The sequence below is a fragment of the Ipomoea triloba genome, chromosome 13, assembly GCF_003576645.1.
Source record: "Ipomoea triloba cultivar NCNSP0323 chromosome 13, ASM357664v1".
NCBI lineage: Eukaryota > Viridiplantae > Streptophyta > Magnoliopsida > Solanales > Convolvulaceae > Ipomoea > Ipomoea triloba.
Genome location: NC_044928.1, coordinates 30,288,034 through 30,300,679, shown reverse-complemented (window position 1 = coordinate 30,300,679; position 12,646 = coordinate 30,288,034). Strand labels below are relative to the sequence as shown.

Genomic DNA, 12,646 nt, shown 5'->3' with positions numbered 1-12,646 from the left:
AAAGTATCAATTATGCATATTTATAGAGAGCAAAATAGAGCTATTAGCAAAAAGTACCAATTGTGCATCTGCATAAAGAGCAAAATAGGCCCAAATTGATTCGCGCGTGATTTCTACCGAATAGAAACGGCCGTCTTCCTCACTATAAAACCCTATTTTAAAGCTCAACCCGGCGGCTGGAACCGTTCCACACCCTGCGGCACCAGAAGAAGCACTTAACGATCGACGCACAGGTACAAATTAAAAACTTTGATTTATTCTTACTGTTTTTCTTAAGAAAGTTCTCAACTTTTGTCGTTTATAGATAGATAGATAGATAGACAAGAACAATTTCATGCCGGGCGAAAGTAGAGAATTTGTAAGTAATTAATTTAAATCCATTGTATAAGAAAATAGGTATGCGGTAAAAAAAGTGAGGTCTTTTTTTATTTTTAAGAAAAAGAAAAATGTAATTCAGGGAAGAAACTTGAAGAAGAGGGTAATTGATGGCTTGATTTGGAGTAGGAAACAGTGAAGGTTTGAAATGTACTTTTTAGATTAGTTTTCAAGGAATGGAAGAGCTTGAATTGTGTTGTGTTCTTATATTTGGGAATTTTTGTTGCTTATCATTCTGATTTGCATGAAGGATAACCACAGAACTAAAATCCATTAGTCGAACGGGCGATTTCTGAATATGGAAAAGTTATTAAAATCCTTTGGAATTGATTAGAAATCACTCGTGCCTGTAAATATGCGTCCCATCTAGTCATTTAGCTGGTAGTGATTTAGTTTGATATTCTGTAACCGTTCAGGATTTGGTCGTAGTTTCTTGTTGAAGCATCAAAATTAGGTACTCGACTACTCGTACATTTATGTTGCTTGTTTGGATCTGGCAGCTTATGTCATCCCAAAGTATCTTAGTTTACACTGAGCTACTATTTTATATCTTATCAGATGGAGAACATATATGGCTCAGTTACAAACATCTCAGTGATGGAACCAAATGAAATAGGACGTGCTGGGATGTCCATAACGATTGATCAGGCAAGGTTTTGTTTGTATTGGCTTTTTGTTCTTGGATTAGTTCATGAATAGAATAAAAAGCAGTTGTGGATATGATGAAATATCAACTTGTTTAAAAGTTTAGGATTATTAGGAGTGCCACGTAGATTCTAAAGAATTGCATTCCATTGAGCTTATCTCTATATCTTTTCAGATGGAGAACATATATGGCTCAGTGATGGAACCAAATGAAACAGGACGTGCTGGTAATATGGAACATTTCAAATGCCGTGTTGATGAGATGTCCGTAACGGTTGATCAGGCAAGGTTTTGTTTATATTGATTTTTTCGCTCTTGGATTTCTTCATGAATAGAAGAAAAAGCTATATGATGACATTAAATATTGCTTATCTCTATGAACACCATGCTAGATTGCTATCATGTTTCAGAACCAGTGAAAGAAAGGGTTAAGTGCAACTATCAATCCATTTGCCCTAACCAAGATAAATTAACCATTTTTATATGTGCACTAAGACTTAAGTTTCCAGTTTGAACTTTATGTTTGCAGCTTGAGCAGAGATTTACTGAAGTTGAACAGTTCTACTCAAGTGTGAATAAAAAGCAGTCAAACACTCCAAGAGGTAACTCAGCTCAGAAGGATTCAGAAAAAGAGAAGCAGATTGCTAACTTTAAAAAACGGCAACAAGATGCGTCACAGCGAGAAGCAGCTGCTGCTAAGAGAATGCAAGAACTTATGCGCCAATTTGGCACAATATTACGCCAAGTAATCTCTCTGCTCCGCATTTAAGACTGAATATATTTGTTGGCTGTCCATATTGTTTTTACGCTGTCCCTTTCTTTGTCAGATCACTCAGCACAAATGGGCAGGGCCTTTTATGCAGCCTGTTGATGTTGAAGGTCTTGGCTTGCATGACTACTATCAGGTAATATTTTCGAAAAGTTTAATTACCTCCATGCTCAGAATTTGATAAGTATATAAACTGTTTGTGTAGTAGTACTGATTATATTATAATGTCTCCTAGAAGGAATAAGAAAAATCTAATATTATATTCAACTTAGAGAAGAAAACATATTTTCTTTGGAATTTGCTTCTGCTGATTCATTGTCCGTGTAATTTCCAGGTTATTGAGAAGCCAATGGACTTTAGCACAATTAAGAATAAAATGGAGGCCAAGGATGGTACCGGATACAAACATGTCCGAGAGATATGTGCGGATGTTCGCCTGATATTTAAAAACGCAATGAAATACAATAAGGAAAGGGATGATGTACATGTGATGGCAAAAACCTTACTGGGAAAGTTTGAGGAGAAATGGTTGCTACTTTTGCCAAAAGTTGATGAAGAGGTATGTACACGTGATTTTTCATTCAAGACTGCCGTTTCTGATTAGGCATGATTACTTCTTTCCTGATCGATCTTTCTTACCTTTCTGTTCTGTTGTATTTGGCCTGCATAAGATAAACGTTGGACTTTAAATTTCGACTTCAAAGTAACATTTATATTTCTCCAAACTTTATGAGATGTCTTTTATGTAATTTATTCTGTACCCTCCAATCCAATTTCCAACACATTTTGTAGGAAGAGAAGAGAAAGAAAGAGGAAGAAGAGGCTTTTTCTGACATGAAACTTGCTCAAGAGGCTGCTCATGCCAAGATGGCAAAGGATTTAAGTATGGAGGTACGTATTTCACTAATGAAAGTATACATATTCTTAAAACCTTTCTGATTTGCACGGTCCTTATTCTTTGACGGAATCTAAGTCAATTCAAAGCACACAAGAGAATGCTTATGTTTTTATTTTTTTGAATATTTTCATAGCTTGATGAGATTGACATGCATCTGGAAGAACTTAGAGATGCAGTGCTTCAGAACTGCAGGTTTGATTTAACTTTATTTTGTGGGGCATAACGTTTTATAATTTATATACGGAGTACTTCTTAACATAATGATTCTGTTTAACCAACTATCCTATCTGCTAACACTTTTTCTGCTGACTGATAATCATTACACCACCTATTGGTAATATTTATATGAAAAAAAAAAATTTACTTTTAATACCACGATTATTGTGGTACTATCACATTCAGTCCCCGACTTTTAATTTGACAAGATTTAGTCCCATAATTTACTAAAAGTACTCATATGGTCCTTTAATTTGATTATACTCATTTCTCTTGAATATCATCCAAATATTCTTTACCGACTCTGAGGTTCATATATTTCAGAAAGATAACTGTTGACGAGAAGAAAAAACTTGGCGATGCTCTCACGAAGCTTTCTTCCGAAGATCTCAACAAGGCATTACTAATTGTTGCACAGAACGACCCCAACTTCTCGATAGCTGATGAGGAAGTAGAACTCGACATTAGCACACAGGTGATAAGTCGTGTTCCATGGCTGCTGCATTATAATCAATGTTCTTATTTTCATTCTGCTAGTGCGCGCTCAATTCACTATGTACTTTATGCAGCCCGATTCTACGCTATGGAAACTGAAGTTCTTCGTCCAAGATGTGTTCGAGGCTCAAGGAAAGAGTGCAGCCACGGAAGCGAACAACAATAATAGCAAAGGCAACGCCAACAACCAAGCGAGTAACAAGCGCAAAAGAGAGGCCACAGATGCTCTCGCAAAGACATCACAAAAAAAGAGCAAAAAGCCGTGATTCTAAGCTTGATGTACAACTCAGCACATTTACCCTTGCCAAGACATCACAGAAAGAAAAAGGGCGAAACGCTTTAATCCAAGTCGATACGCAATAACGCCGATTGGAGTGATGGTGCAGCATCTTACAGTTCCATTGAGTTCAAGGTGTAGTGAATAGTGATCCATGTAAATATGGTCACAAGGGTTGAGATTTGCTGTTTAGTTTAGCCTTGTATTGTTGCTGTCTATACATTTTATGTTGGACAGTGCTACATCTCCCATAAAGAACTCATCACCTTAGCAAGTATATGCACTAAATTGTGTCTAAATGATTTTTTTTTTTTTTTTTTTTCATTTGAATTGTGAGCTATGTGCACACTAGTTTTCTCCTTTATTGAAGATATATCCTTGTAATACAAAAATTGAGTTGATCCAAAAGTAGTTGTTACGTATGTTTCATATGTTAGTGAAAGATGATAGATGTGGGAGTGTAGTGGAGTGGAGCGACAACACCCATCTTCGTAGTTTAAACTTGAATCAGGTTTGCTAGTTGGTTAGGGTGCCTGCAGTACGGTACAGGCGCAATTTTATAAACATACGGTTAGGATTGTTTATAAATAGGATGCTAGTAAATCACAATCCGTGTAAATTTTTTTTCTTCGTTTTTGTTTTTTATTCTTAATCTCTTGATTTTTTTAAGAGTATAATTTACCATTATTTTTATTTTCATGATACATACATAAACTATGATGAAAGAAGAATCTTTTGTTTCCAAATATTTGTACTTCTTTTTTACCTTTGGGTATGCATAGTGGGGTTTGGTTTGGTATTTGGTGGCATTGAGGTATACATATTGGTAAATTTATCAAAAAAAAAAAAAAAAAAAAGCAAACTTTCTTGCAATGTACACCATGTGATATGAGGATGTCATCACCAATATAATATTTAGGTTTATCACAAATATAAATTTGAGAGCTTCTCCATCAATGCATTTTAGCGTGATTTTTGAGGAACCTTGACTTATGTGGAGGAGAGAGGGAGATGAGAGAGAATAACAAAAGTCTCACTGCAATGCATTGATTTTTGGCAGAAGTATGGGACCCACCAAGAAAAATTGCATCGCGCAACACTACGCCCAGTCGGGCGCGTTAATGACGGTTTTCTTCTTAATTACACATGCGAAAATTCCACAAAAACTACAACTATTGGAGATGCCCTTAGGTTAAGTGAGACTGTGAGTGCCCTATTGTTTTCTTTGTTTGAGCTGATTAATTAGTTTAACTTCTTGTGATTATTTGTCAGCTACGATCATAAGGTCCGTGCACACCCTCAGGTAATGGCTGCAAATTTTCTTAATCGCCAAAAAAAAAAATACTAAATGTGATATCGTTAGTCGGGAACTAAAACCAAATTGAACTTTGCTCTAATATAAATAGATGGATCCAAATTAAATTGGGGGATGGTGTGTTGATCTTTATGACACAACACCCGGAAAAGAGGCGATCTATGAAAGAATGGAAGTGCAAGTGCGTTCTATCTTTTTTTCCTCCATTAAAACAAAGATTAGAAGAGGAAGTCAATTATTGTTTAGCCATAAAAGGAACAATTGGATGGCATCACGTTTTTCTATCTACAACGTTAGTGACAATAAAGAATAAAACACCATTGGTGTTTTACTTTCTTTTTTGTTAGTTCACACAAGGGAGAAACAAACATATCAACTAAATTATTATACAAAACGTACTCGATCAAGTCATACTAATAACATTTATTTAAAAATAATAAAAATTAATTTGATCCAAAGGGCCCTGGAAAGCTAAGGAATCAGAAAAATGTGAATATATATATATATATATAAAGAGAGCCAGATTTTAGGCTGTGCAAGCTGTCCAACAGCACAGGACAAACCGGCCCTGTATATATGTGTGTGTGTCACATTTTAGGAGCCACCTATGACTCCAAGAAGATGAATTATCATGAATATGAGTATTGCCACCAAACCTTATTTTCTAAGAAATCAATAACGAGTCGTTTTCAAACATAGAAATTTACAAAAAGGTGTTTACACTATTCCCATGTTACATATGGTGTACGTGCTCGTATTTCAGTCTAAAGTTGAAATTTCCCAAAGCATCCCAAGCTCCTTTAGCTTTCACAAAGGTTGTTGCCAACAATATATTCAATGATCCCAAGCATCTTTGTTAGCTTTTTTCTTTTGAAATATTTGTTATTGTTAAAATTATAATTTTTTTATTTAAAAAATAATAACACTTCCAATGTAATTTTTAAATATAGAATTTTGTTTACTAACGTTAAGTAAATTAGCAATATATTTGAATAGCAATCACTTATTGTTAATTGAATAAGAAATATAAATTGAGAAAAACTTATTAAAATAAACTTTTAATTACTTTAATCTATGCACCAAGACCGATTGGCGTTCCCAAGGTCAAATATTATTTGACATTGTAAAATTTATCCATATATAGTATGAAGTATACAAGAATATTAAATACACTAAATAAGAATCAACAAAGATAAAATAAATAAATGTTACTCCGTATAATATTTTTGCCAGCTGGTCATATATCTTTTGTTTATTTATTACATACACATCTGCTTTAGTAGTTTAGTCACGCATACGATATTGTAGAATTTTATCATATGCATAATACTAGATGCATTCATAATGAGATCCTCTAATCACAAGTAACTAATGCAAATACGAATTGAAGTTATATAACTTATAAAGTTAAATCTTTACTCTCCGATCTTCCTTACCATTATTCAATATGTGCACGTGCACACACGAAAAATTGCAAAATTGAATCATCGAGTTAAATGTAAATTTGTGTGCAAATTTTAGAAAAAAAAAAAACATTTTAATTTCCTAGATTTAAGCAAAAGTAAACAAAAAAAAAAAAAAGTAAATTTATTTATTGGATGTTTGGATGTGAACAATGTGATGATGACAAACCTGAAACCAAACAAAATCAAATATGAAGCCATCATTACCTCCTTTTAGCTTACTACCTTAGCCTCCCTCAAAGGCTTGAAGATTTGAAGTTCAAAAACAATTTTTTTAAAATCCCTTTTTCTTGTGCCCTTTTCCCCCCCTTTCTTTCAGTTAGAAATACGCTTGAAATGGCTTGAATTCTTTAAAAATGCATGCATGCAAAAAAAAAAAAAAAAGAAGAGAGATGTTCATACACATTAGTTTCTTATTATAAATTAGTCAAATCCACAACCCATTATAACATTTTCTTCAAGCATTAGGAAAATGTTGACATGATATCTTAAGATCGATATTTGTGGTATATTAGACACTTCTTTTACACACTCGTACTAATATACCTTAACACGCTCAGATTTTTCAAAGTGTTTGTACAATGATACTCACAACAGAATAAATAAACCTATACCACTCCCCTTGATCAAATCCAAAACTACACACCGCAGTTCCAGCAAAACAGATTATTAATCTTACTTTATATTGATTAACCAATTGAGCGGTTAAAGAGCCACTTTTTAATTTGCTTTGCTGAACGCACACAACCATAGCCCATCTAATAATCTTCACTTTTCTTGAATATATGAACATTTCTTGAATAACATTACTAAAGATTAACTAATAGCAACTTAATTGTCAAACATCATTTCTGGGCATATCCATGCATGCATAATATCCATGAACTGCATGTTCAATTCCTTCCAAATGCATTATATAATCTCATTATCTTCATTCTCCTTTAGCTTTTCATCAACAATTCATCACAACCCACAATGGAAGTATCTCATGCAAGCACACTATATATATATCTTTCATTCATCAATTCAAGATTCATCAAAGAAATAGAAGATAATAAACAAAAAAAATGCAATAATTCTTGAGGATCAATCAATTCATGAATACCCATCACATCAAATCAAATGAAAAGTGCATAATCTATATGTATATATACACACAGAATATAATCATGCATCCAGAGATATAAATAGAAAGCAAGATATGGAATTGCAGAAAAGATAATCAAAACTTAAGTAAAAGATGGATATATGGTATAACAATCTAATTATTTTAATAAAAGAGAAAAAACCCAGATTTTTTTTTCATAAAAGAAAAAGAGGAGAATCATGAACAAAACGTTGAGTTTTTCTGCTGGCTTTCATGACGGCCATGCAAGATTTTTTTTTTTTTTTTTTTTTTTTTTTTTTGGGATTTTCACAAGCCCGCCACGCTAAAGAAGGAGCAGAAGTTTTTATAAAGGTAAGGGCGGTTCTATGGTTTCTTACGTGAGCCGCGACTTTGGGCCAATGAAAAGCTGCCACGTCACCCTCGAGGTCGGTTCTTCCACCAAGGTGTCACATCTGAATCCATCGTGCCAGCTGCATTGGATTGACTACACCGGGGATGTGGGCCCCCTCGTTCTTCAGTAGGGTCGCCACTTCAATGTAAGCTTGGCTCGGCTCGGGTTCCTGGCTGCTCGGGCTCTGACCCGGCTTACTGCCCCGTTTCAACTCGGAGGAGAGGTTGTTGTTGTTGTTCACCGGGAAAGCCTCGGCTCGGGCCGGGTCGAACTTCTGCCCGAACAGAGTCCCGCTAGTTAAGAACTCGTAAGCCATGTACCCGGCTAGGAGCCGGTTAGACGAGCCCCCCGCCGGCGGCTCGGCTTGCTTCGACGACGTCGTTGCCTTTTGACTGGGACTGCTAACGCCCGTCACTGGACTTGACGGCCACGTCGAATAAGACGCCGTTTCCCTCTCTTTCCGTTTCCGTGACGCCCCTCCAGGTGGCAAGAATCGCCGCGCATGATAACTCATCTCCACCGTCCGTTTCACTAATCTAATCTTACTCGATCAATCCCACGCTCGCCACGTCAGCAGCGAGAATTTTTAATTAACCCCTAAAAACCGAAACAAAAGATTATTCGCCGTAAGGGCAAAACCGTCCAACCACACAAACTCGCCAGGAGAGAAAACGGCCGAAACGGTAAAAAGCGTGGAAGGGAAAGTGGGGTCGCAAATTTTTGCAGTTAGGTTGGAAATGTAAATTCACTTCGAACTAAAAATAATAAAACCAAAAAACTTTTTTTTTCCGCAGGAAAAAAAAAAGGCAAAAAAAAAAACAAAAAAAGCAAAATCGTTATAAAATTTTTTTTAAAAATTTAATGAGACCAAAAGAGAGAGAGATATGGACGGATTTTGGAGTTGGATACTTGGAAGAGGTGAAAGGAGATCCGGAAGGGCCGCCGGAATCGGGCGGATCTCGGCGAGCGTACGGTGGTCGCGGTGGCGTCTCCGCCGTGTGCGGCGGCGAAATCAGATAGGAAGTTCAAATCAGGGAGAGAAAGAGAGAATAGAGAAGAGAGAGAGAGGGTTACGGAGGGGACAAAAATGGGGAGAGGCGAGGAGTTATATAGGTGAAGGGATGGGCTATATAGTCCTATATAGCTATCTCAGACTTTTCCCTTTCACCCCTCATTTTTCGCATTATTAACCAAAATGCCACCCCGAACCTCCACTAATTTTATCCGAAAATTTGTCACCTTACCTTTTCGCCTTTCACTATCAAGTTTTGTAAAATTATTCAAAATTATTGATTTTAGAAAATTTTAATACATTGATCAATATTGTATTGATTGGTATTTAATGTAATCACTTATAGTATATTTAGTTGTATAAGATATCCTGAAAACTATACGATATACTAAAATCTCGTATAAAATTGTACTCAATAAAAATTGATACATTGTTAGTCAAATATCTTGGAATTCTCTATTAATATGTCTGGTTGTACAAAGTATTATTGCAAAAATTATTCAATATAATCATCATAGCATACAAAGTTGTACGCTATACAAATTGACATAGTGTCGATCGACACTTTAAAATATTTTATTCATCTGTCTAATGAACTACCCAATGCAACTAACATAGCATACAAAATTATATATTGTACAAATTAACACAATACCATAAAATTATTATTATTATTATTATTATATTTTGACTTTCTTGTGATTTAACGTTTGGTCACTATTGTGTTTACCCTTTTTGGGTAATGCAAGGTAGAAAAGAAATTCTTTAAAAAGTATCATAATGATAGGCAAAATATCTTTAAATGGATAGCTAATAACCAGGTAAAGGAGAATATGATTTTTGTATTTAAAGGTTACAAGTTTAATTTTTATCAAAATCTTTTCGATTGAGTTTGTAGCAAAAAAAAATTCAAGTTGATGGTTTACTTTTATGTGTGATTTATAAGCTAAACATGTTTACTCAGTGTACTCTTGAATAGTGGCTATGCACAGTAAAGTTTCCTCTTTTTTTTTTTTTTTTTTTTTNTTTTTTTTTGATGTATCATGAAAATATTGATTGTATTATTAGTTAATAAATTGTTGATAAATTTATGCAAACTAAATATCAAAATTTTACTTTAAAATACATTTTTAAAGACACAATAATCAAAGGAGTTTAATTTATAGGGATTGCAATAGTTGTGTTTCCATAAGAATACATAATCCTTTATTCGCACGGAATCAGGTAATTAAGTTTGTGATTATTAAGCCATTAAGGTCATTGATTGAGTTGTAATTAGATATTGATTCTTTTCGGTGCAAAGGTTAAAGTAGGGTAAGAAATGTTTAGTAGCGTTCGTAATCGTAAGATGGGAATTTGATTACTAGATTGCTGTTGATAATACGGGTTGGAGTTGTTATTAACTGTAAGGTAAGAATCTGATTACTAGATAGATTGTTGTTGATAATACGGTTTGGAGATGGTGATTGTAAAATGGAGATTTAATTTTTGGATTGTTATTGATAATACGGTTTGGAGATGGTAACTGTAAGATGGAGATTCAATTATTGGATTGTTGTTGATAATACGGTATGGAGTTGGTAATCGTAAGGTGGAAATTCAATTACTGGATTGTTATTGATAATACAATTTGGAGATGGTAACTCTAAGATGGAGATTCAATTATTGGATTGTTGTTGATAATACGGTCTGGAGTTGGTAACCGTAAGGTGGGAATTCAATTAATGGATTGTTGTTGATAATACGGTTTGGAGATGGTAACTGTAAGATGGAAATTCAATTATTGGATTGTTGTTCATAATATGGTATGGAGTTGGTAACCGTAAGGTGGGAATTCAATTACTGGATTGTTGTTGATAATACGGGTTGGAGTTAGATTTGTTATGGGAAGTAAGGTAAGTTTCAATAGTATTGGCAATCGTAGGGCGAGAATTCGACTACTAGCTTACTATGAATAATACGATTTAGGGTTTGATCGCTTATAAACATCAATATAGCAAGCTCTTGGCTTCTAACTCATTGAAACATATCTTGTGATTTATTTTTTTGTAAGGCATTAGAAGTATAATATAAGCACTTAAGGTTAGGGTTTGAGTGTTTGGCCTTTATTAATGATAGTGTCCATAGTTGTGGCATATCATAACGTGCACTCTGCAATTCATCTTACAAGATGGATCATAGTTTAAAAAATGAGCTTTTAATACATTAACAATGAGTATTCAATACACTAAAAATAAATTTATATCAGAACAAATGAACATGCAATCCATTATATATACAAATTATTCAATAAACTTATTGTAACCCAAAAAAAAAAAAAAGATCCATAATATTGTGCTTGCATATATAGTTGTGGAGCATTATTGTGTCGACCATAAATAAAAATTATATATATTATTTGTGTACATAAGATACATTATTTGAAAGTACATTATTTTGTATACTATCAAATAATGTATATTCAGTACACAAATAATGTACTTTTAATATATTAAAAACATATCTTATATTTAGTGAAAGTACATTAATTTTTAATATACATTCGGTACACAAATAATGTACTTTTTTTTATAGTTCACACTACACTGTGTGAATCATGATCTATATGATAATTTTTTGATAGTTGTGGGATCAACTTTTTTCTATTGGGTTTAATACTACATTCTATTGGGCCGCAGAGTTGTTAGGCTTAGCCCTATAAGCTATTAATGCTACCCGTATTACTTTCTAGTTTTTGTTGGTTGATTTATTATATGGTATTAAGAGTTACGTGTAAACGTACATTTCGTACTTACAATGTAACATGTAACACATGTAATTTAATAGCACATAAAAACGTGTATAAAATATAAATAACATATGAGGATTTTACCACGTTGATATATAAAGGCCGATAACGTGATATAACTTAAGAAAAATATATGTTTATAATTCATCAATTATACATCTCTATTCATTTTAAATAATTATTATCTTTCTCGCGTTGCCTTTCGCGTCTCAAAAGGGTGACCGAATGGATGGAACATGATTTTTGTATTAAAAGATTATGAGTTCAATTCTTTCCAACTCGTACTCTATCAATTGAACTCATCGTACACAAAGTTTACGTAGTGCATGTTCTCAAATAGTAACTACAAATTTTCTCAAAAAACATACATTAACTAAAAAAAAAAAACATACATAGTGCACATTCTCAAAGACTTTTTTTTTTTCATTTATCTTTATAAAAAAGATTATAAATAATTTTAGGTATAAAAACTTGCATAATAACAAGAAAGAATCGCATTTACATAATATATTCCAACCCAAAGAAAATCCAAAAGGGTGAAGTGACAAGTGAGACATCCAATGTTGTCATGAAATTTCCATGGATTCATAATTATCCATAAAATCGCATTTTGGTTTCTTAATTGAGACGCCATATATATGTGGCATGCCTTACATGGAGAATTAAGGGGGACCCCTACATGTACTAAGTAGTTAGGTTTACACCCCTATTTCACAACCAACACCCTTTTTTTAATCTTATTTCAAAAATGTTGACTAAATAAACATTGCAAATTTAGTAACTTTGTACCAAATAAACAAATATGTATGTATACACTTCTTAATCTTAAAATATATATATATATATATATATATATATATATATATATATATATATATATATATATATATATAT

General features: G+C 33.6%; 2 protein-coding genes across 3 annotated transcripts; one reads left to right on the top strand and one right to left on the bottom strand.

The window, feature by feature from the left end:
- The first annotated feature begins 39 nt into the window (after positions 1-39).
- LOC116000959 (transcription factor GTE6-like) lies at positions 40-4,083 on the top strand. Of its 2 annotated transcripts, XM_031240838.1 has the most exons (11): positions 40-233; positions 792-829; positions 934-1,023; positions 1,196-1,303; positions 1,550-1,765; positions 1,848-1,925; positions 2,124-2,348; positions 2,582-2,680; positions 2,821-2,879; positions 3,228-3,378; positions 3,473-4,083. In XM_031240838.1, the coding sequence occupies exons 3-11, from the start codon at positions 934-936 to the stop codon at positions 3,662-3,664; spliced, it is 1,218 nt and encodes a 405-aa protein (XP_031096698.1). In that variant the 5' UTR covers positions 40-233; positions 792-829; the 3' UTR covers positions 3,665-4,083. The 2 variants fall into 2 exon arrangements, with proteins under 2 accessions (XP_031096698.1, XP_031096697.1); XM_031240837.1 differs by lacking the exon at positions 792-829 and having other exon boundaries at positions 41-233.
- Positions 4,084-7,660: 3,577 nt separating this feature from the next.
- Positions 7,661-9,044, bottom strand: LOC116001591. The gene has a single exon (XM_031241477.1). The coding sequence runs from the start codon at positions 8,464-8,466 to the stop codon at positions 8,008-8,010; it is 459 nt and encodes a 152-aa protein (XP_031097337.1). The 5' UTR covers positions 8,467-9,044; the 3' UTR covers positions 7,661-8,007.
- Positions 9,045-12,646: the final 3,602 nt, after the last annotated feature.